General features: G+C 39.4%; 2 protein-coding genes across 2 annotated transcripts in view; both read right to left on the bottom strand.

Moving 5' to 3' along the window:
* LOC126267924 (uncharacterized) overlaps positions 1–22,870 on the bottom strand; it is a 161,412-nt gene extending 138,542 nt beyond the window's left edge. Inside the window, exons 1-2 of the mRNA XM_049973233.1 lie at positions 22,801–22,870; positions 9,976–10,172 (exon numbers count right to left, since the gene is read on the bottom strand). Of these exons, the coding sequence (XP_049829190.1) occupies positions 9,976–10,172; positions 22,801–22,870 (267 nt within the window). The remainder of the gene's footprint in view (positions 1–9,975; positions 10,173–22,800) is intronic.
* Positions 22,871–22,910: 40 nt separating this feature from the next.
* Positions 22,911–23,426, bottom strand: LOC126267923 (uncharacterized). Its single transcript, XM_049973232.1, has one exon. The coding sequence runs from the start codon at positions 23,424–23,426 to the stop codon at positions 22,911–22,913; it is 516 nt and encodes a 171-aa protein (XP_049829189.1).
* Between the last annotated feature and the right edge of the window lie 2,462 nt (positions 23,427–25,888).

The raw sequence follows: 25,888 nt of genomic DNA, 5'->3' as shown, positions 1-25,888 counted from the left end.
TATATGCAATTCAGTGCTTCCTAAGGACTTGTGTATGTGTGTCTTCATATATATACCATTCTGTCCAATCTGCTAAAACACTTGATATTCATTGTGAATGCATATAGAATGTTCTGGAATGATGTGCGTTGTAGTGATTTTCAATAGATTGTTGTCATTAATAAAATTATGTACATATGCTAAATTAAATATCTAATCAAGAAATTGAAGTAATAAATATTCAGCAGCAGATAATAAGAGGCTGTGGAATTGTTAGCATAAATAACTAACATCTCTAATTACCATAATTGCAATTGAGTAATGACTAAACACAGAAAACCTCATAATCTTGAGAAACAGCTTAAAAATTATTACCAAGTGATGTATTTTCATATGTTATCTATTTTTATGTCCTCCTCTGTGATTAATATTCTTTATAATTACATTTCTAATTAACTCTCCAATTGATTACATCACATAACTTTCTGAGTTCCAGAATTTGAGGCCTTGTTGGTAAATTTTATGTATGTAATCGCATAAAGCAGGAGTTCTGTACTACCATTAAATGTTAGTAACCTAATACAAACTATAATTAATTATATAACTAAAATAATACAAGAGACATTATTGTAATTAAAGTTCAGAATGATTTTCTTATGGAAAACTAAAGATAATACTATAAAAATTATGTCATTCTATACTGTTTTTTGTACCTCATTTGGCTGTAACATTAGTTTCTTTATGTTTTGTAAATTTTAATTGTAACATCAAAACAGTACAAAATTAGTAATGGATTATTTTGACATTTATTGTTAAAATCCTATATAAAGTGACACAGCAATGCTGTGAGAAGTCACTTTGGAAGTTAGTTTTGGAATTCAAAGAGATTGGTGAAGTCTATCTGTGTTTTGTTTGCGTGACGAGTGTGCAGTTTGGTTGTCAATTATTGTAAATAAATTTTGTGAAGCATGAAAATTAAGAATTCATTCATCAATGTACCAGGCAGAAGAAATTTAAGTTAGGTATAATGACGTGAGGGGAATGTTGCAATGTTCGACAGTAAACTATTGTAACAGTGTGTGGATGTTTGCCTGCAAACTATTAATGAGGCTTAAAAAAAGTTAAACATTAGTGCGCTGGCCAAATAACTGTGTTTTAATAGGAAAGGGTTGTGAACAGTGAAAGTAAAGAGCTGTGAAATGCAAATGTGCACCTGTCAGCTACATCATTTAAAGTACTTCCACCCCCCACCCCCACCCCCCCACTCATGCTCACCATTTTGCATCCAGTATAGCAACACACCTGTTGCTGAAGAAATTGCCAAACATGACATCCTTCATTTCAATGACTACTTCACAGCCTCTGCCATATTGATCCTTCCCGCCAACATCAGCTTTTCTGAATTCTGCAGGTGGGAACTCTCCCTGCAATACACACTACATTCCTGTACCCTCCTGGCCTCAACCTTCATTAGTCACTGCCCTCACCCATCCTGCCCCTTCCCTGTTCCCATCACAGCACTACACAGCCCTCATTCCACCACTGTACCCGGTCTTTTTACTTATCTCCTTTTCCGCTACTCCCTCTCCCCTCTCCCCACCACTCACCTGCCAACCATCTAACCTGCAGCACTGCACTGACTGCCACCCCTACCATACTACCCCTCCCCCTCCCTGCCCCAGCCTCCTCCTTACCCCTCCCAGTCTCCATTTCCATCATGCACTGGTGCTGCTGCTCGCAGTGTGGTTTCTGTTGCCTGAGAATGCAGCTGAGTGTGTGAGATGTATTTGCATGTGTGTATGATTGTGAGTGTATGTCTATGTCTATTGCTGATGAAGTTCTTACTGGCCGAAAGCTTTATTTGTGACAGTCTTTCTGTTGTGCCTACCTGTGTCTCAGCATCTCTGCTATATGGTGAGTGGCAACTTTCGTTTTCATATTATTGTTACATTGCATCCTGGATTTTCCATTGTTTTTGCAGTTTTAAGACTTAAAATGGTCAGACACAGAAATCACTGTCAGCGAATGGAAAAGCTTAGTGACACCTGACTTTAGTTGTTCCCATTAATGTAAAATCTTTGCTTTCAGTACAAATAGCAATTATAATTGTGGTTTATTAAGAAGTACAGATTCCACAGATTCCAGGCTCATCTTGTGAAGAAGTAAACATACATATGATTGTGCACTGATGGCACACAGTTTGTCTCCAAACCAAACACTTTCAGCTGGTTTAATTAGCTGAACTCATATAAAATGCTTACAATTAGTGTGGCAGAATAATAATTAATATTCTCTTAAATGAAGCACAAAGCAATCTCAGATATTGTATGATTATTTCACTGATATACATGATACGGGAAAGTACAGGACATTGCTACCCAGAGACATGCAAGGAAAGATAACACATATTCGAGACAAGATTTAAAAGAATAATGTAAATCATGTAATACTTTTCTAAAACAGTTGATTATTGAAATTCATGCAGATAGTATTACATGCACTGCAGACATACTTTCAGCATGATAATTACATCTTTGACTTTATCATTGTAATGATTTCATATAGCTGACAACATGGCCACATCTACAGTAACTTCAGTATTAACAATAATATTTCTTATAGTCATCCTATTTATGACAGGTGCTACATTGTACATCAGCCCTTTATCTAAAATATTCATTTTATTGTTATCTCTTCATAATATCAACCTGCATGTCAAAAATCTTGTAAGAATATGAATGACAGCAAACTCCAGAATTGGTTGTACATACTGTTAATCCCATATCACATCATTCTCAATATGTTATACTATTGACTGAGGGATGAACACAACAATCAGTTGATATTGTTTGGCAAGTGACCAAAAATCTTTGTGGCAGTATAATTCATCCCCTTTTGTGCCAATGTCAAATTCAATGAACGGTAGTGAACGTCACCCTGTCTCCTAGTATTGTAGCTGTGGACTGTGCTATTAATTCTGAAGTGATCTGGGTTACTAACAACAAATGTCATTATACAGCCTAATGAATGAGGTGATGAAGCCCCTCAGGGAAATAGAAGTCAAGGCAGGAAAGAATTCCAGCGTGTACTCAGCTTGTTTGCTGGTGGATCTCATCAGTGATATGGAAGAGGCCCTGACAGTGGCTGTCTAGCACAACAGGTGGAATCAGCTAGATATAGTATCCCATGTCAGAACAAATGATGCCTGAGGGCAGCCTTGGCTCTCTTCTGTAAAGTCTGACTTGGTGAAGGCACCTAGCATCACACATAGGGAGCAGGATAAGCTGTGTACTTGTAGCATTGTACCCAGGATTGATCATGGTTCCCTAGTTTGGAACTGAGTGTAATGTTAAAACCAGAGACTTTGACAATTCTGTGATGGTAATGGAGTGAATTTCTCAAACTCTGCTATCGGGTACAGAATTGTAGTGTTCCCCTTAATAGATCAGGGCTGCGCTACATGCAGGAAGTGGCTGCTAGAGAAGCAGAACATGTGTGGTGTGTGGTGTGCACATGGGGCATTTTTAAGTTAGAGAAACCCTCTCTTGGGATCAAAGATGATTTGCCTGGTAAATTAACTGCATCATCCACAGAGAAAATTCACTGTCACAGATCAGATAGAGAAAAGATTAATAAGACTTTAGCCTACTGCAGGAGCAACCAAGGAAAGGTCGCAGAATTAATATCATTTATTGAAAGTTTTTATGCACAGATAGTATGAGGCACAGAAAGTTGGTTGAAACCAGATGTTAATGACAATGAAACCCTAAGTTCAGATTGGAATATTTATTGCAAGGATAGGTTAGTTACCAATGGTGGCAGAGTGTTTATTGCAGTAAGGAATTTGATAAAATCTAGTGAGGTAACGATGGACTCTGATTGTGAATTAATCTGGTTGAAATTAAGTATCAGAGATCAAAGAAAAATGGCAATCAGATGTTTTTGTAGTCTGCCTGGGTCAGGATCCCTATTGGCAGAATGCTTCAGACAGAACCTGCAGAATATTATTTGTAATTTTCCTGATCAAGCTGTTGTAATAGAGGGTGACTTCAACTTGCCAGGTATAGACTGGGATTGCCATACTGTCAAAACTGGTGTCAGAGACAAGGATTCATGTGACATTGTTCTGGATGTCTTGTCCAAAAATTACTTTGAGTAGAAATTAGAGAACCAACTTTTGAGGGTAATGTCTTAGACCTCCTGACAACAAACAGATCTGAACTTACTGAATCAGTTAAGGTGGAGGAAGGTATCAGTGATCAGAAGGCTGTGATAGCATCTATGACAATGTATCTGACAAAGATGGTTAAGAAAGGTAGGAAGATAGTTTTGCTCAGAAAGAGTGTCAGGACACAAATTTCAGAATATCTGAGCAGTCAGCAACAAATATTTGGTGATGAGGATGAAGATGTGGAAAACAAATTGGAAAATATTAAAAGGAATTGTGTAGTATGCCCTAGACATGTATGTTCTCAGTAAGGTCTTAAGGGGTGGGAAAAAACCACCAAAATACTGAATTTGGTGTTCCGAAATTCTTCCATCACTTAAGTTTATAACATTGTCCCTTGTTTCAATCACTATATGAACATGGAAATGACAGATATTGAGATAGCTGATTGTGGAATAGAAAAACAACTACAATTGCCTAGCAGTGGAAAGGCATCAGGACCAGATGAGATACGTATAAGATCATACATAGATTATGCGAAAGAACTAGCGCCTCTTCTAACAGTAATTTATCATAGATCACTTGAACAATAAAGGGTAGCTAGTGACTGGAAAAAGGTGCAGGTCATTTGCATTTTTAAGAAGGTCCTTAGTACCAGATGAGATACGTATAAGATCATACATAGATTATGCAAAAGAACTAGCGCCTCTTCTAACAGTAATTTATCATAGATCACTTGAACAATAAAGGGTAGCTAGTGACTGGAAAAAGGTGCAGGTCATTCGCATTTTTAAGAAGGTCCTTAGTACCAGATGAGATACGTATAAGATCATACATAGATTATGCAAAAGAACTAGCACCTCTTCTAACAGTAATTTATCATAGATCACTTGAACAATAAAGGGTAGCTAGTGACTGGAAAAAGGTGCAGGTCATTCGCATTTTTAAGAAGGTCCTTAGGACAGATATACACAATTATAGACCTATATTGTTGATGTCAATGTGTTACAGAATTATGGAACATATTTTATGATCAATAATTATGACATTCTTGGAGAATGAAAATCTCCTCTGTAAAAATCAACACAAATTCCACAAAAAGAAATCCTGCAAATCTCAGCTCTCACTGTTCCTCCATGAGATCCACAGTACCAGATGAGATACGTATAAGATCATACATAGATTATGCAAAAGATCTAGCGCCTCTTCTAACAGTAATTTATCATAGATCACTTGAACAATAAAGGGTAGCTAGTGACTGGAAAAAGGTACAGGTCATTTGCATTTTTAAGAAGGTCCTTAGGACAGATATACACAATTATAGACCTATATTGTTGATGTCAATCTGTTACAGAATTATGGAACATTTTTTGGATCAAGAATTATGACATTCTTGGAGAATGAAAATCTCCTCTGTAAAAATCAACACAAATTCCACAAAAAGAAATCCTGCAAATCTCAGCTCTCTCTGTTCCTCCATGAGATCCACAGTGTCATAGACAATGGTGCTCAGGTTGATGGCATGGTCCTCGACTTCAGGATGGCACTTCACACCGTGCCACACTGCTGTTTAGTGAAAAAAAAAAAAAATGATTTTATTGAATATTGGTGCAGATTTACAAATTCATTCAAGAGCCTTGCAAACACCACTCAACACAATGCTCTTAATGAAACAAAATTGATAGATCTAAAGGTAATTCCCTGATTACCCCAAGGAAATGTGATAGGACCATTACTGTTTACAATGTGTATCAATGATCTACTAGAAAGTGTTGGATGCTGTCTAAGGTTGTTAACAGTTCATGTGAATGTATATAACAAAATAGCAACACCAGAAGATAGTAACAATTTGCAGAATGACTGCAAGAGAACTGATGAATGGTTCAGGCTCTTGCTTCTGATCTTGAATGTAAATAAATGTAACAAATAGTGTGCACATTGAATAAGAAATCCACTCCCATATAGCTACACTACTGATGACAAACTGCTGGAACCAGTATCTACCATAAAATATCTGGGAGCAACTGTCCAGAGCAACCTTAAATCGAATAGCCACATAAAACAAATAGTGGGAAAAGCTGATGCCAGACTCAGATTCACAGGCGGAATCTGAAGGAAACGTAGCTCATCCACAAAGGAAATAGCTTGTAAGGTGCTTGTTTGACCAATTATTGAGTGTTTTTCATCTATTTGGGATTCCTACTGGATAGGACTGTTAGAGGAGATAGAGAAGATCCAATGAAGAGCTGCACTTTTCATTGTGGGTTCGTTCAGTTGGCATGAGAGTGTTAAAAGAGATGCTCAACAAACACCATTGGCAGAGGTTAGAAGAGAAGCATTGTGCATCACAGAGAGAGTTTCTGTTGAAATTTCTGTAGTGCACTTTCTGGGAATAGTCGGACAACATATTACTTTCCCTCACGTACATAATAATCATGAGGAGAAAATTCGAGGTGTTAGAGCCAAGACAGATGTTTACCGACAATCATTCTTCCCATGTACTATTAGTGAGTGGAACAGCAATGGATGGCTCAGTTAGTGGTACAAACAGTACCCCCGAACACACACCATTAGGTGGCTTGTGGAGTATGATGTAGATGTAGATGTGACCCATTTGTTCTGCTCACTGAGCCTAACCTACAACAAGACAACTCAGAGCAGGAGCAACAGTGCATGAACAGTGAACTTTTACCAATGAACAATGAGAGTTTCCCAATTTATGCCTCATCCATTGATCCTACATTGAGCATTTTGACAGCACCTGAACCTGTAAACAATGCACAGGGCACTAAGTCATGCATTCTGATTTTTGTGATGGCCAGAGCCATTTGTGTCTGCTGCTGCACCTGCCATGTTCGTTTATATGCATGTACTTCAAGGACAGTATAAAGTCAAGTTCCCAGACATGACACCAGCTTTTGCCAGTGTGTGCTCCATTTGTTCTGCCATCATTTTTGGGACATTTACCACAACTGACGCTGATTACTAAGAATACTCAAAGACATGGATTTCTCTAGTGGACAGCATTTTGAAGGTTCACAGCATCCTATCTGACGAAGTGCACTTCACTGCATTGATTACCTCTCTACACAATCATATGGACTTGATGTCTGAACCCATCCTCCCACCACCAACAAGGGACTGCTATGAATGTGCAAAACCCACAATTTTCAAACAATTGTTGAGAGCCCCACAAGATGGAATTCTCCACATAGTGAATGAAGTATCACTTGGTAAGATCACACCATTTCAACTTTGGCAAAAGATTAGAGCATTAATAGACACTTCATACCTGTCAGTGCTGTGGACACTCTGGATAGCTAAAATGCCATCAGTACTCTGACTACAGCTTTTATCCCATGCTACTGACCCACCAGAAACATGTTTATAGCTGGCAGATGACACCTACAGAATCATAAGACATTATCAGTTCATTTCTGTGCCACGTTCTTTGGCACCACTGATGGTTGGCAGTCCTGTAAACACTTCAGCAGACAGTTTTTAATTTGTGGCTGTGGAAAGTTGTTGTGGTCATCAACCTTGGTTTAGGTTAGGACTGTTGATATTTTTTAAAATATCAGGACTCCAATATATTGATATTTGAAAAATATCATTATCAGTCCTCGATATATTGAAAAAAGTTATTGATATATAGATGAAAGAAATATTGAGGTACACGACCTATAAAAATATCAGTTGTACATTATAAATATGCTGCCAGTTTTAGAGCTGTATATTTAAGTATTGATTTATTATTAGATATTCTGTACAGGAATGAGGTAGCAGCCTGCTTATCCATGTTAGAACAAGAATTGAGAGCAAAGGGGATGCTTGCTCATGCATGGTGATAACCACTTTGCTAACAATGGTAACTGTATGCATGTGGCACAATATAAGGTGCCCGATGGGTCTGTCATTCAGTTTCATCACGGGGCTATGTGGCGTTGATGAAGTCGACATCAGCATCGACATATGTTTGTCTCTAGACTCCGAGTATCGTCTTTGGATGCTGAGCATTGTCTTTGGGCAGTTCCACCATGTCAGTTCTTTGTGAGCCTTTGATGTGTTTAGGTGAATAAATGAAGTACTGTGAAAATGGTGTTGTTTGGTGTAACCAACCCGAATTTGCCACCTCTATTGCATACATAAAAAAATAGCATCTTTTTAACAGTTTCTTCTACTACAAGAGTTAGGCCAAATTATTTGTTTAAATGATGAAATTAAGAGATTTCATTATGCAAACAATAGTTTTGACAGAATGATTAATTACTTTGGAATGAAGAGCTGGCTTTACTAACATGTTTTTGAATACAGCGAAATAGATCCCTTAAGAATGCTATTAGTTGTTCCTCCAAATGTTTATAATTAGTGCAGAATTTGTATTTGCCTATAATTCAACAACAGAACTTAAGTTACGAAACAATTACTGATTTTACCCTACAACTGAAGATACTAACTAATAATAGGCAAAATAAATTAGAAAATCGATTACATAGATAAAACTAAGCACAAAATTATATATGGTGTTATATTCTTCAAAACTGAGTGCCAACCTTTCTCTTTTATGGACATGCAGATTACATTCACGTATGTTAATTGTAATTATTTAAAAGTGATAAAACAATTTTAAGGAAGCAAATGGCAAAACAACAGGGAAGAAAAAATATCCCAGCTTGGTTCATCATACTTCCCTCCTCATCAGGGTAGCATTGGTGATAGCATTCCAAGCAGTCAACGTGTTACATGTGATGAATCGGGTGATACTTTTCTTCTTACCACTCATGACTTCCACCACTATGGCTACAATCACTGTTCACATCTTTGCACAGCCCATTGAGAATATTTCCTTGCAACATCATAAACACTATTTGTTTGTTATTCATGCATCACCTCACTCCCTCAGAGACTATGGTTGTAACGTAAGGCTCAACTGAGCATTCCAATTACGTGCTGACTTTTTAGATTGCACTGTTTGAGCTTCCATTAGTGACGACAATCTGATTACAATTCATGTCCAATGTGATAAGCCACAGCATTTGCACCTACTCCTATTCATGTCCCACTCTACCACTAAGATTGACCTGTGCAGCAAACAGCATGGTTACAAGATTATGTTGTGTTTTCACTTTCCTCCACTTCAATCCATCTCGCTTTCTGTAACTGCTCCTACCCTGTGTTCTGCACTCTAAGGATGAGTGAAGGAGGGGGCGGGTTGGCTCTTTGGTGGATAAATGTATTGAGTAATGTGAAATATCTGGACTGTGATCTCTGGCCCATACCGATGAGTCGGGCAGTCTCACTTTTACTGCAGAAAACAGCCTTCACCCACAAACTGTTTAAGTCTGTTTTAATATCATGTGCTGATACAAGCTTTCTGAGTCTATATGAATCACTCCTAACACAAAGATGCTGGTTATACTGTAACTGAAGTGTAGCTACATCTCCTAAAAAATACAGATTGATGTGTGTCTGATTGCCGTGTTCATTCTTCACTACAATCTTTTGCACTCACAGAGCATAATGGTTCATAATATAATCTGACCTGTTGTATTATGTTTTGTAGGTGCTCGAAAATGGCACAAATTCCAGAATTGCAATAGTGAAGAAAAAGCAGTAACAGTTGAAAGCAATATGATATCTTTTAAACAATCATTCTCCATTACAACAGTGTATCAAAAACATAGCAAATGCTTACGTTTTGCCACAAGACTATATCAGTTCTTTGTCATAATTGTCTATTCTGCAGTGGGAATTAATTTGTCCAGTAAGTGTAACTTTATGTGTTTAGAGATAAACTTACTTTAATTCAGTGAAATATGTTGTTGTACCTTGATAATGAAATCTCCAACACTAGGATTTGTGAAGATCAGCCAAAAATGAACTTGTGAAGGCAGTACACATGTAATATTCATATGAAGGGGTTCTGTTTGTTCTTCCACAACTGTCAAATATGACTCCTTGAGGGATAACAATTGTGGTATTTTTGCCTTACGTAGTTTACTCCATGGTTGTGCAATTCTCATTCCTGTGAGAAAGACAGACTATTGTATTAATGTTGATTCATTACAAAGTTTTACACATTATACAAAAATTATTATCCAAAAGTAAGTTCATTATTTGAGGGTCAATTAATTTACTCATGTAGTTATCACTGTGTTCCACGGAACATGTCTGCCTCTGTAGCTCAGTAGTCTGAATGTTGGGGTGCTATGCAGAAGGCAAGTCACGATGCTGTCCAGTATTTTTCCTAGGTGAGAGCATGGAATGACATGTATTCAGTGCCATGATGCCACTTAAGAGGCTACCTGAGTGAGAAGCAGCAACTCCCATGTCTACATGTTACCACTGGTAGAGGATGACAAAGAGGTCGGTTGTCCAGATTGGTCCATCTGGTCCAGAACATGCAGCTTTACCTTACTATGTTACATAACTAAGACTTCACACCACACTGTGGAAAGTGTCAGTTTACAATTACCAATTCTAATACACTACTTCAGTGAAAACTATGGCAATATGCTGACCATGTACGTTATATTATAGTTTTACATATCTAGAACTTTTTCTGTGGAGTAAAAATAATCGATAAGAAGATCTGTTATCAGTTAGTGTTTGCAAGTACTTTTTAATGATGATGTAAATAAAATAGAAAGAAACTTCCACATGAGAAAAATATATTAAAAACAAAGATTCCAAGACTTACCAAGCGGGAAAGCGCCAGCAGACAGGCACATGAACAAAACACACAAACACACACACAGAATTACTAGCTTTCGCAACCGATGGTTGCTTCTTCAGGAAGGAAAGGGAAAGATGAAAGGATGTGGGTTTTAAGGGAGAGGGTAAGGAGTCTTCCAATCCCGGGAGCGGAAAGACTTCCCTTAGGGGAAAAAAAAGGACAGGTGTACACTCGCGCACACACACATACACACATATCCATCTCGTGGGGGCTTGGTAACCAGCTACAATGGGGCGGCCAGGATGTTTGTTTGTGAATTTTAGGAAGTAGGTAGAAAGTAGGAGTGTGAGGTGTCGGTGGGGTCAGGAGTTTGATGGAGTCAGGTGAAAGGTTTTGTAGGGGGCCTAAGGTTCTGAGGATTCCTTGAAGCTCCGCCTGGACATCAGGAATGGGATTACCTTGGCAAACTTTGTATGTAGAGTTGTCTGAAAGCTGACGCAGTCCCTCAGCCACATACTCCCGACGATCAAGTACCACGGTCGTGGAACCCTTGTCAGCCGGAAGAATGATGATGGATCGGTCAGCCTTCAGATCACGGATAGCCTGGGCTTCGGCTGTGGTGATGTTGGGAGTAGGATTAAGGTTTTTCAAGAAAGATTGAGAGGCAAGGCTGGAAGTGAGAAATTCCTGGAAGGTTTGGAGAGGGTGATTTTGAGGAAGAGGAGGTGGGTCCCGCTGTGATGGAGGATGGAACTGTTGCAGGCAGGGTTCAATTTGGATAGTGTCTTGGGGAGTTGGATCATTAGGAGTGGGATCAGGATTGTTTTTCTTCGTGGCAAAGTGATATTTCCAGCAGAGACTACGAGTGCAGGACAGTAAATCTTTGACAAGGGCAGTTTGATTGAACCTGGGAGTGGGGCTGAAGGTGAGGCCTTTAGATAGGACAGAGGTTTCGGATTGGGAGAGGGGTTTGGAGGAAAGGTTAACTACTGAATTGGGGTGTTGTGGTTCCAGATTGCGTTGACTAGAATTTTAAGGTGTTGGGGGGAGTGGAGCTGGAAGTGGGAGATTGAGTAGATGCGAGAGACTGGGTCTGTGTGCAGTGAGAGGAGGTTGAGGTTTGTTGGAAAGGTTGTGGAGGGTGAGTGAGTTGCCTTTCCGGAGGTGGGAAACCAGGAGATTGGATAGTTTTTTGAGGTGGAGGGTGGCATGTTGTTCTAATTTGCGGTTGGCCTGTAGGAGGATGCTATGTACAGCCGGTGTGGATGTGGGAGAGGAAAGATTGAGGACTTTGATTTGGGATAGGAGTTGACGGGTGTGTTCATTGGCCGAGTCGATGTATAGGTGAAGGATTAGGCGGGTGAGGGCTATGGATTGTGCTGTTTGGAACTGGTATAAGGACTGATGGAAAGAAGGATTGCAGCCAGAGATGGGAACTTTAAGTGTGAGGCCTTTGGGAGTAATGCCAAATGTCAGACAAGCCTGAGTAAATAAAATATGGGAGCATAATCTGGCTAGGGTGAAGGCATGTTTGCGGGCAAGCCCAACACATGTAGTACAATTAACAATGTTTCAACTGCTATTATTTTTTCTTGTTACAGTAATCAATGATATAAAACATCATAAGATACATAAACACTCATTGTGTCTGTGTATGTGCGGATGGATATGTGTGTGTGTGTGCGAATGTACACCTGTCCTTTTTTTCCCCTAAGGGAAGTCTTTCCGCTCCCGGGATTGGAATGACTCCTTACCCTCTCCCTTAAAACCCACATCCTTTCGTCTTTCCCTCTCCTTCCTGAAGAAGCAACCATCGGTTGCGAAAGCTAGTAATTCTGTGTGTGTATTTGTGTGTTTTGTTCATGTGCCTGTCTGCCGGCGCTTTCCCGCTTGGTAAGTCTTGGAATCTTTGTTTTTAATATACTTTTCCCATGTGGAAGTTTCTTTCTATTTTATTTACTATTTATTCTAATTTTTTGTACTGCTTCTTAAATCATAAAAGTCTCATTAATTATAGACTGTTTGTAGTCTAAGAGGAACTCTGGGCAAATAAAAGTGTTCTTCTCGACACTTGTAAACTCACATAAAACATAATAGTGCTAGTGAAATATAGAATTCAAACTCACCAGAATAATTCCTACATAATGTGTGACTTCTGCCATGATAATGTCGTTTTCCTCTAGGGTCAGTACCTATAACTTACATGTGGGTTGACCCTATGAGTACACTTCCTCCGTACATTCTGGTGGGTACGCCCCTTTATAACAAATCCCTATTCTTCAGGCCACAGGTCATCCTATCTCTCTGTAGGTATGCCGGCCCTATATCTGTAGCAAATGCTGGGTATGCCCCCTTACCCTTTATGAGTGGGCCTCATGGTTCATTGCCCTAGTATATGTTATATGTACACTACAATTAAATATATTCTGGACAAAATAAAAATCTATTTCACGCTTTCTTCTTAATACTTCATTTAATACCCTAGAGTGCTCCTCTACTTTTCAACTTCTGTAATCTTTAGGAGATACTATGTCTACCCATATTATTCAACTCATAGTAGATACTATGTCTACACCTAATGATCAAGTCCAACTACTGTGTGACTCATCACTCCATCAGAGTATTTGCTACACTGACTTTACTTAATTAAGCATTATAATTAACTCCACGCTACAGAAGAATGCTGAAGATTAGATGGGTAGATCACATAACTAATGAGGAGGTATTGAATAGGTTTGGGGAGGAGTTTGTGGCACAACTTGACTAGAAGAAGGGATCGGTTGGTAGGACATGTTCTGAGGCATCAAGGGATCACCAATTTAGTATTGGAGGGCAGCGTGGAGGGTAAAAATCGTACAAGGAGACCAGGAGATGAATACACTAAGCAGATTCAGAAGGATATAGGTTGCAGTAGGTACTGGGAGATGAAGAAGCTTGCATAGAATAGAGTAGCATGGAGAGCTGCATCAAACCCGTCTCAAGACTGAAGACCACCACAACAACAACAACAACAACAACAACAATTAACTCCAATCTGTACTGCATTCTCCTTCATTACTCATGCCTTCTTCTTATGTACACTTGCTGTAAAACCATCATAGTTTTTCTATACTTATATACACCCCCATGAACCATGGACCTTGCCGTTGGTGGGGAGGCTTGCGTGCCTCAGCGATACAGATGGCCGTACCGTAGGTGAAACCACAACTGAGGGGTATCTGTTGAGAGGCCAGACAAATGTGTGGTTCCTGAAGAGGGGCAACAGCCTTTTCAGTAGTTGCAGGGGCTACAGTCTGGATGATTGACTGATCTGGCCTTGCAACACTAACCAAAATGGCCTTGCTGTGCTGGTACTGCAAATGGCTGAAAGCAAGGGGAAACTAAAGCAGGAATTTTTCCCGAGGGCATGGAGCTTTACTGTATGGTTAAATGATGATGGCGTCCTCTTGGGTAAAATATTCTGGAGGTAAAATAGTCCCCCATTTGGATCTCCGGGTGGATGTCATTATCAGGAGAAAGAAAACTGGCATTCTACAGATCGGGGCGTGGAATGTCAGATCCCTTAATCTGGCAGGTAGGTTAGAAAATTTAAAAAGGGAAATGGATAGGTTGAAGTTAGATATAGTAGGAATTAGTGAAGTTCGGAGGCAGGAGGAACAAGACTTTTGGTCAGGTGAATACAGGATCATAAATACAAAATCAAATAGGGGTAATGCAGGAGTAGGTTTAATAATGAATAAAAAAATAGGAGTGTGGGTAAGCTACTACCATCAGCATAGTGAACGCATTATTGTGGCCCATGCCTACTACAGTAGTACAAGTTTATATGCCAACTTGCTCTGCAGATGATGAAGAAATTGATGAAATATATGATGAGATAAAAGAAATTATTCAGGTAGTGAAGGGAGACGAAAATTTAATAGTCACGGGTGACTGGAATTTGAGAGTAGGAAAAGGGAGAGAAGGACACATAGTGGGTGAATATGGATTCGGGGAGAAAAATGAAAGAGAAAGCTGTCTGGTAGAATTTTGCACAGAGCATAACTTAATCATAGCTAACACTTGGTTCAAGAACCATAAAAGAAGGTTGTATACATGGAAGAATCCTGGAGATACTAGAAATATCAGATAGATTATATAATAGTAAGACAGAGATTTAGGAACCAGGTTTTAAATTTAAGCCACTTCTAGGGTCAGATGTAGACTCTGACCACAATCTATTGGTTATGAACTCTAGATTAAAACTGAAGAAACTGCAAAAAGGTGGGAATTTAAGGAGATGGGACCTGGACAAACTGAAAGAACCAGAGGTTGTACAGAGTTTCAGGGAGAGCATAAGGGAACAATTGACAGGAATGGGGGAAAGAAATAAAGTAGAAGAAGAATGGGTAGCTCTGAGGGATGAAGTAGTGAAGGCAGCAGAGGATTAAGTAGGTAAAAAGATGAGGGCTAGTAGAAATCCTTGGGTAACAGGAGAAATATTGAATTTAATTGATGAAAGGAGAAAATATAAAAATGCAGTAAATGAAGCAGGCAAAAGGGAATACCAACATCTCAAAAATGAGATCGACAGGAAGTGCAAAATGGCTAAGCAGGGATGGCTAGAGGACAAATGTAAGGATGCAGAGGCTTATCTCACTAGGGGTAAGATAGATACTGCCTACAGGAAAATTAAAGAGACTTTTGGAGCAAAGAGGACCACTTGTATGAATATTAAGAGCTCAGATGGAAACCCAGTTCTAACCAAAGAAGGGAAAGCAGAAAGGTGGAAGGAGTAAATAGAGGGTCTATACAAGGGCAGTGAACTTGAGTACAATATTATGGAAATGGAAGAGGATGTAGATGAAGATGAAATGGGAGATACGATAATGCATGAAGAGTTTAACAGAGTTCTGAAAGACCAGAGTCGAAATAAGGCCCCGGGAGTAGACAATATTCCATTGGAACTACTGATGGCCTTGGGACAGCCAGTCCTGACAAAACTCTACCATCTGGTGAGCAAGATGTACGAGACAGGCAAAGTACCCTCAGACTTCAGGAAGAATATAATAATTCCAATCCCAAAGAAGGCAAGTGTTGACAGGTGTGAAATTTACTGAACTATCACTTTAATAAGCCACAGCTGCAAAATACTAATGTGAATTATTTACAGACGAATGGAAAAACTGGTAGAAGCTGACCTCGAGGAAGATCAGTTTGGATTCTGTAGAAATGTTGGAACACGTGAGGCAATACTGACCTTACGACTTATCTTAGAAGAAGGATTAAGGAAAGGCAAACCTACGTTTCTAGAATTTGTAGACTTAGAGAAAGCTTTTGACAATGTTGACTGGAATACTCTCTTTCAAATTCTAAAGGTGGCAGGGGTTAAAATACAGGGAGCGAAAGGCTATTTACAATTTGTACAGAAACCAGATGGCAGTTATAAGAGTCGAGGGGCATGAATGGGAATCTGTGGTTGGGAAGGGAGTGAGACAGAGTTGTAGCCTGTCCCCAATGTTATTCAATCTGTATATTGAGCAACCAGTAAAGGAAACAAAAGGAAAATTCGGAGTAGGTATGAAGTCCATGGAGAAGAAATAAAAACATTGTAATTCTGTCAGAGACAGCAAAGGACTTGAAAGAGCAGTTGAACGGAATGGACAGTGTCTTGAAAAGAGGATATAAGATGAACATCAACAAAAGCAAAACGAGGAGAATGGAATGTAGTCGGATTAACTTAGGTGATGCTGAGGGAATTAGATTAAGAAATGAGACACTTAAAGTGGTAAAGGAGTTTTGCTATTTGGGGATTAAGATAACTGATGATGGTCAAAGTAGAGAGGATATAAAATGTAGACTGGCAATGGCAAGGGAAGCGTTTCTGAAGAAGAGAAATTTGTTAACATCGAGTATAGGTTTAAGTGTCAGGAAGTTGTTTCTGAAAGTATTTACATGGAGTGTAGCCATGTATGGAAGTGAAACATGAATGATAAATAGTTTGGACAAGAAGAGAATAGAAGCTTTTGAAATGTGGTGCTACAGCAGAATGCTGAAGATTACATGGGTAGACCACATAACTAATGAGGAGGTATTGAATAGGATTGGGGAGAAGAGAAGTTTGTGCCACAACCTGACTAAAAGAAGGGACCAGTTGGCAGGACATGTTCTGAGGCATCAAGGGATCACCAATCATCAGCATTGAGGGTAAAAATCGTAGAGGGAGACCAAGAGATGAATACACTAAGCAGATTCAGAAGAATGTAGTTTGCAGTAAGTACTGGGAGACGAAGAAGCTTGCACAGGATAGAGTAGCTAAATTACTGGAACTGATCGGCTGTCAGATCTCCTCCGTGTAATAGACGCTGCTAATGGAGGGTTGTTTACTTTTTTTGGGCAGGTTTAGTGACATCTCTGAACAGTCAAAGGGACTGGGTCAGTGACACAATATCCACAGTCAATGTCTATCTTCAAGAGTTCTGGGAACTGGGTTGATGCAAAACGTTTTTTGTTGTGTGTATATTTTTGTCCCTCCTTCACATTAAGGAAGATCGAGATTCTTTTAACCGTAGGCATTATCACAAGAGCTGCAGTAAAGAGAGGAAAATATACCAATCTGTCAACTGTCAAAAACAAGGGAGAGCTCTCTCAACATTGCCCTGAGACTGTTGGGATCTTTATGAGTGGAAGTGCAGGTCTCCCCACTGGAGAAGTTCAAGAACGAAATTTGATTATAACTACGTCCACTCTACTCAATCCAGGAATTTTTTTACTGTGAGGAAAGTTAATGGATTTACCAGAATTTCTCCAAAAACAAGTGAATCCATCATAGAACTGAAATGTCAATAGCAGATAAAATGTATGTATTGTAAAATTCTTAATCTGTCACATTTTTGTATTGTTACACATAATTAGCATATATAAGTTTTGTAACTTTTGATGCAGTCTATCCAGCCATGGCTGGTGAATGACACAGACTTGGTAACAAGTACATCTACATCTAAATCTACATTTATACTCCGCAAGCCACCTAACGGTGTGTGGCGGAGGGCACTTTATGTGCCACGGTCATTACCTCCCTTTCCTGTTCCAGTCGCGTAAGGTTCGCGGGAAGAACGACTGTCTGAAAGCCTCCATGCGAGCTCGAATCTCTCTAATTTTACAGTTGTGATCTCCTCGGGAGGTATAAGTAGGGGGAAGCAATTTATTCGATACCTCATCCAGAAACGCAACCTCTCGAAACCTGGCGAGCAAGCTACACCGCGATGCAGAGCGCCTCTCTTGCAGAGTCTGCCACTTAAGTTTGCTAAACACCTCCATAACACTTTCACGCTTACTAAATAACCCTGTGACGAAATGCTCCGCTCTTCTTTGGATCTTCTCTATCTCCTCCGTCAACCCGACATGGTACGGATCCCACACTGATGAGCAATACTCAAGTATAGGCCGTCGAGCGTTTTATAAGCCAACTCCTTTGTTGATGGACTACATTTTCTAAGGACTTTCCCAATGCATCTCAACCTGGCACCTGCCTTACCAACAATTAATTTTATATGATCATTCCACTTCAAATCATTCTGCACGCATACTCCCAGATATTTTACAGAAGTAACTGCTACCAGTGTTCGTTCTGCTATCATATAATCATACAATAAAAGATCTTTCTACATATTCACAATACATTACATTTGTCTATGTTAAGGGTCAGTTGTCAGTCCCTGCACCAAGTGCCTATTTGCTGCAGATCTTCCTGCATTTCGCTGCAGTTTGCTAATGCTGCAACTTCTCTGTATACTGCATGGGTTTCCAAAAACGACATGATACTCAAGCAAAAAAACATGTTCTAAAATTCCACAACAGATTGAGGTCAGAGATATAGGTCTATAGTTTTGCCGCATCTGCTTGACGACCCTTCTTGAAGACTGGGGCTACCTGTGCTCTTTTCCAATCATTTGGAACCTTCCATTCCTATAGAGACTTGCGGTACACGGCTGTTAGAAGGGGGGCAAGTTCTTTCGCGTACTCTGTGTAGAATCAAATCGGTATTCCGGAAGGTCCAGTGGACTTTCCTCTGTTGAATGATTCCAGTTGCGTTTCTATTCCTTGGACACTTATTTCAATGTCAGCCATTTTTTCGTTTGTGTGAGGATTTAGAGAAGGAACTGCAGTGTGGTCTTACTCTGTGAAACAGCTTTGGAAAAAGATGTTTAGTACTTCAGGTTTACGAGTGTCATCCTCTGTTTCAATGCCATCATCATCCCGGAGTGTCTGGATGTGCTGTTTCGAGCCACTTACTGATTTAACGTAAGACCAGAACTTTCTAAGATTTTCTGTTAAGTCGGTACATAGAATTTTACCTTTGAATTCACTGAACGCTTCACGCATAGCCCTCCTCATGTTAACTTTGACATCGTTTAGTTTCTGTTTGTCAGAGAGGTTTTGTCTGCCTTTAAACTTGGAGTGAAGCTCTCTATGGTTTCACAGTAGTTGCCTAACTTTGTTGTTGAACCACGATGGGTTTTTCCCGTCCCTCACAGTTTTACTCGGCATGTACCTGTCTAAAACGCATTTTACAATTGCCTTAAACTATAAACACTCAACATTGTCAGTGTAGGAACAGAAATTTTCATTTTGATCTGTTAGGTGGTCTGAAATCTGCCTTCTATTACTCTTGCTAAACAGATAAACCTTCCTCCCTTTTTTTATATTCCTATTAACCTCTATATTCAGGGATGCTGCAACAGCCTTATGATCATTGATTCCCTGTTCTGCACTTACATAGTTCCAGTCTGTTTGTTATCAGCAGGTTCAAGATGTTATATTCATGAGTTGGTTCTCTGTTTAATTGCTCTAGGTAATTTTCGGATAGTGCACTCAGTATAATGTCACTCAGTGCTCTGTCCCTACCACCTGTCCTAAACATCTGAGTGTCCCAATATCTGGCAAATTGAAATATCCACCTAAGACTATACTATGCTGAGGAAATTGATGTGAGATGTATTCCAAATTTTCTCTCAGTTGTTCTGCCACTATTGCTGCTGAGTCAGGAGGTCGGTAAAAGGAGCCAATTATTAACCTAGCTCAGTTGTTGAGTATAACCTCCACCCATAATATTTCACATGAACTATCCACTTCTACTTCACTACAGGATAAACTACTACTAACAGCAACAATCACGCCACCACCGGTTGCATTCAATCTGTCCTTTCTAAACACCATATGTGCCTTTGTAAAAATTTCAGCTGAATTTATCTCTGGCTTCAGCCAGCTTTCTGTACCTATAATGATTTCAGGTTCTGTGCTTTCTATCAGCGCTTGAAGTTCCGGTACTTTACCAATGCAGCTTCGACAGCTAACAATTACAATATCGATTGCTACTTGGTCCCCGCATGTCCTGACTTTGTACCACACCCTTTGAGGCTGTTGCCCTTTCTGTACTTGCCCAAGGCCATCTAACCTAAAAAACGGCCCATTCCACACCACAGAACCCCTGCTACCTGTGTAGCCGCTTGCTGTGTATAGTGGACTCCTGACCTATCCAGTGGAACCTGAAACCTCACCACCCTATGACGCAAGTCGAGGAATCTGCAGCCCATACGGTCACAGAACCATCTCAGCCTCTGATTCAGACCCTCCACTTGGCTCTGTACCAAAGGTCCGCAGTCAGTCCTGTCGACGATGCTGCAGATGGTGAGCTCTGCATTCATCCAGCTAGCCAGACTGGCAGTCTTCACCAAATCAGATAGCCGCCAGAAGCCAGAGAGGATTTCATCTGATCCATAGTGGCACACATCATTGGTGCCAACCAGAGCAACCACCTGCAGATGGGTGCACCCTGTACGCTTCATGGCATCCGGAAGGACACTTTCCACATCTGGAATGACTCCCCCCGGTATGCACACGGAGTGTACATTGGTTTTCTTCCCCTCTCTTGCTGCCATATCCCTAAGGGGCCTCATTACATGCCTGATATTGGAGCTCCCAACTACCAGTAAGCTTACCCTCTGTGATTGCCCAGATCTAGCAGACTGAGGGGCAACCTCTGGAACAGGACAAGCAGCCATCTCTGGCCAAAGATCAGTATCAGCCGGAGACAGAGCCTGAAACAGGATCGTCAGACAAACTGGAGAGGCCTTCCGTTCAGCCCTCCAGAATGTCTTTCGCCCCCTGCCACACCTCGAGATGATCTCCCACTCTACCACAGGTGAGGGATCAGCCTCAATGTGGGCAGTATCTCGGGCAGCCACATCATGGTCCGATAGGGGGATGCGTGGGACGAGCTGGCCATCCCCGACAAACCCCCATCCAGAGCCCCACAGTGATGCCCATTGGCAACAACCTCAAGCTGTGTGACCAAAGCCAACACTGCCTGAAGCTGGGAGCGAAGGGATGCCAAGTCAGCCTGCATGCGATCACAGCTGTTGCAGTCCCTATCCATGCTAAAAACTGTTGTGCAAAGAACATCTGAATTAATCTACAGAGAGCACAAACAAATCGACAAAAAGTTTAAATGGTTATTAAAATACAAGATTGCCTAGTAAATGCAGTAATGCTGCTACTTGCTCACTGCCGACACAATGCTCGGCGGCAGAAGGAGACTACGCGATTTTGCACTATTCAGGTACTAAAACGCGATGCTACAACTCTCAAATACTATAATATGCCTGAAATTTATGAATTAAACAATGCAAGTACCAAAAACAAGCAAAGAAATTAAGAATTAAATTATGTAACAAATGAGTGAGCTAGGAGTATACAACTTTCTGCTGGCAGCTGCTTAACCAACGGCGGCAGGGAGCACACTGGCTGTGACCAACCGACACTGGCCATTCAAAATAAAAACAGAAGACAGATGAGTATGTCAATTAACACTATTCAGGTACTAAAGTGCGATGCTACGACTCTCAAATACTATAATACACCTGAAATTTATGAATTAAACAATGAAAGTACCAAAAATGCGCAAAGAAATTAAGAATTAAATTATGTAACAAATGAGTGAGCTAGCAGTATATGACTTTCTGCTGGCAGCTGCTTATCCAACGGCAGCAGGGAGCAGGTTTATGGAACAACAATGTTGCTTACAAAACTAGTGAAAATCAGCACTCAGAGGCTACAGGAAGTTATTCCTAAAACTACACAACAGTGAGACATGATCTCCCTAAGAGGTCATATTTTAACAAAGAAATTGAACACTACAATTCTGAATTAAAGAAATTGTTAATAATATTTAATCATGTGCACCTACTAGAAAGCAAAATGAAGCATGAACAATGTGCCAGGCATCGACTTCACTTAAACAGAAATGGAAAGCTCAAGTTAGTGAACCAGATAATGGAACATTGTAATGAACTGCATAAAACTACGGACCCAATTATTCTAGATTATAATCAATATGTTTTTTAAGTACAAGAAGCAACATAAAAGTGTTGAACTTAACACCCTGGATTTGAAAGAACACAGTTCATATGCCAAGGAAACTGGCTTGAAAATGAGTAAATGGTCACTACAGTGCAGTGTGAAAGTTCTGTGTAATAATTCCACTGAATAAGAATCCCCTATCACAGAGTGTTATGATTTATACAAAATGAAGTATAAATAAAAAATTCTACACCTTAATATGCAGTATCTTTGAAATAAACTCAATGTGCTGCAAGTGTTTGTCGACGAGTATTCACCACACTTATTAGTAATAACAGACCATGAACAGAATGTCCATGAAATTGTGTATTACAGATTGGGAGGTTATGAAATAGCAGATAGTTGCTACAGGCATCAACACAAACAACAAATGAAATGGCTGGTGTTGTGGCCCACATAAAAACTCATTCAAGCACACTGGCTAAACCTAAAGTTAATGGAATGTACCAATCACAAAATACTGATGTGTTATTCTATCTTGATGGACTTAACAGATCAATTAGCCAAAAATACTTCTCATCATTATCATCATCATTTTCCAACTTCAGTTTCCTGGGTGTGGTGTACAAGCACTCACCATCTCTGTTTTCCTTCATACATCTTCTGGTCTGGGACAGCTTTGCATTTGTGTCTTTTCTCCTCCACATCTGATCCTAGAGTCTCTATCCAGTATTTTCTTGGTCTTCCTTATGGTCTTCTTCCTATGAGACTCAGGTTGAAATACATTATGGCAGGTCTTCGGCTGTTCATTCTCATTATGTGCCCATACCACTGAAGCCTGCATTTCTGTATGAGGCTGGTAACAGGATCCTCAGTATCAGCTACTTTTTTGTTCACCTCATTTCTGATTTTGTCCTTTCTAGTTGTTTGATTCATAGTTATAGTGAATCTAATTTCTGTTGCCTGAATTCTGCTGAGACCTTTCTTTAGTACGCTACATGTTTCTAAACCATATGTTAGGACTGGTAAAAAATAGGCAGGGTACATGCTCGCTTTTGAATTTTTTGGCATTTCATCATCCCAGGGAAGATTTCTGATTTGACTGTAAAAATTGGCTGCTTTCTGTGTCATGCTGAGTGTTTCCTGCTTAATGATGTTAACTTTTGAGATCACACTTCCTAGGAACTTGAAATGTGAAACATAATCTACTTTGACTCCTTCTAGAAATATATTTGAGGTTGTTCCTTGGGTTCTGATGGTCATTTCTATCATCTTTGTTTTAGTTATTTTTGTTATTTTAGTCCAAAATTTTTGAATATGTTGTTCCAGTCATTAAACTTTCTTCTGTGCTTCAGCTTCTGTCTCTCCCCGCACGGCCAAAGCATTTGGTTTTCTGTCTGTTTTCTTGATAGATTTATGATATTGTCCATTACTATTACAAACAGGAGTGATGATAGGGCACTTCCTTGTTGGACATCTCTCTTTCTTTCAAACTATTTTGATCATCCATTCCTATATCAACACAGCTGCAACACTGTAGGTGTAACATCTTGACTTTATCAATTAGGTACGTTGGCACCTTTGGGTCTTCCAACCATTCCCATATCTTGTTTTGAGGAACACTATTATACACCTTTTTAGTGTCCACAAATACCATCACAAGATTTCTTCCATTTTCTCAGTACTTTTCAATCTGCATTCTTACTGGAAAAATAAGATCCATAGTGTCTCGGTCCTTCCCGAACCCATGTTGTTCTTCCTCAAGCAAACGTTCTATCTTTCTAATTATCATTTCTAAGATATTTTCTAACAGCTTCAGGGTGTCTGACAGCAGCATGATACCTCTGTAATTTCCACATTTTCATCGATTGTCCTTTTTGAATGTAGGGATGACTCCTTTACGCCAACCCTCTGGGATTTTGACACTCTATATAGCCAATTTGAGCCTAATATTCCAGCTGCCTTTATCATGTCTGAGCTGAGATCATCAAAACCTGCCAACTTTCCATTCCACATGCTCTTCGGTGCTGTCTCTACCTCATGCCATGTTAATGGGTGTCTGTTGGTTTGGACTTCATTAGTTACTCTACAGCCATTGATGGTTGTGTTGTCCCCATCTCCATTTAGGAGCACCTTGATGTACTTTTTCATTTCATCCCTGATCCCTTCATCTGTTCATATTAAGTTACCATCATTTGTTTCTATGGCAAGGATATTTATATGTTAATTTTGTTTACTCTTTAGTATTTTGTATAGTTCAGTTCAATTCAATTCAATTAATTTTCTACTTTCCTGACAGTCTTCCTTTTTCCTTGTAGTAAAGTTTTTGTGGATCTCTCTTTTTCTTTCTCAAGTATCCCTGAGCTAGATATTCAATTGCTAATTGATTTCATCTATCATCTATTTTCTGTTTCTCATGGTCTAATTTTCTTTTCAGTATGTTCCTGTGGCAACACTTGTTTTTCCACAGATGTCTGTGGCTTCTCTAACAAGGGTTTCTTTTAATAAGGACTATTTTCTTCTACTCCACCTTTCTCAGTTTTGCACAATTTGGCTGCTATTCATGATTTACACATTCTATTCTTTTCCATATCCTTCAACAACCAAGTCTTATGGCATTCTCTTCTGTTTCAATTTTATCACTTGAACATCTTTTAGGTCAGCAGTTGATAGCTGGATACTTGCTGGGTATGACTTTATCATCTTAACATACTGACCAGCTTTCCTATTAGTAATGATGAGGTCTATGTTAGTCTTGGGCTTACACTCCCAGCTGTATATTGTTCTGATGACATATGTTCTTATAGCTAAGTTGTTTTGCACACAGAAATCAATTAGATTCTCTGCTACTGGGTTTCTGTTCCCATACCTATGAGGACTGATGATTTTTTCACATCCTAGTCTTTCTTTACCAACCTGACTACTCAGATCGCCCATAACAATGGTGTTCTCCTATGTTATTTGTTCTTCAAGTTCATTAAGCAAATGCTTCTACTGACCTTATTTTAATTCAGGACTCCTTTTGTGTACACTACATGAAACTAGCTATATATAAAATTCATATAATCTTGTAAATATAATAAACTCTGTCACTACAGTAAAGTAGTCAAGCTACAGTAAAACAGTAAAAATAGATTGTGCAATAATCAACAGAAATGTAAAAGGCAATGTTAACTGCCAAAGTGTTTTTTTTTCATTACTCAGATCACTATTGTCAGTTGTTAGAGCACTTATGCTTTGCTGTAGGGTCAGTCCACATCAAATCATCCAGAAATTTTAGGAAATGACACCCATTGTCATGCAAATCCTCGAAATTTTGGGTAGTGGAAATTTACCTAGATATAGTCACATTTCCAAAATGTAAATGTTGCAGGTCAATTACTTTTTCACTTATGAGAAAGAGAGGTATAGATTCTGGAATTTAGGCGTTCATATATGAGCTGCTTTATAATTTAAAAATGCACTAGTTCCTACAGTTTTGGCAGTGAAAGCTTGATTTTTTTTTAGTTAAAGAGGAAGGTTTATATTTTTAGAGTCATGCTTCCTGTAGTGAATATACATTATCTACATCACAGAAACAATTGTAAATAATTTCCTTTATACAAAATCCATGAGTGGACATTATAACTTTTTTAAGTTATTGCACCTCATAGATACCTTTGAAAAATTTACGATATTATTATAAATATTCTGTTATGTCACAGAAAAAGATAAAGTTTGTACAA

Source organism: Schistocerca gregaria, chromosome 4 (genome assembly GCF_023897955.1).
Source record: "Schistocerca gregaria isolate iqSchGreg1 chromosome 4, iqSchGreg1.2, whole genome shotgun sequence".
Classification (NCBI taxonomy): Eukaryota; Metazoa; Arthropoda; class Insecta; order Orthoptera; family Acrididae; genus Schistocerca; species Schistocerca gregaria.
Note: the sequence above shows the minus strand (reverse complement) of the source record. Positions and strands in the feature narration are given on the sequence as shown.

Bases quoted from the DNA above. Each gene is read 5' to 3' on its own strand.
- LOC126267923 (XM_049973232.1), bottom strand. From the start codon at position 23,426: ATGACCATCAGAACCCAAGGAACAACCTCAAATATATTTCTAGAAGGA.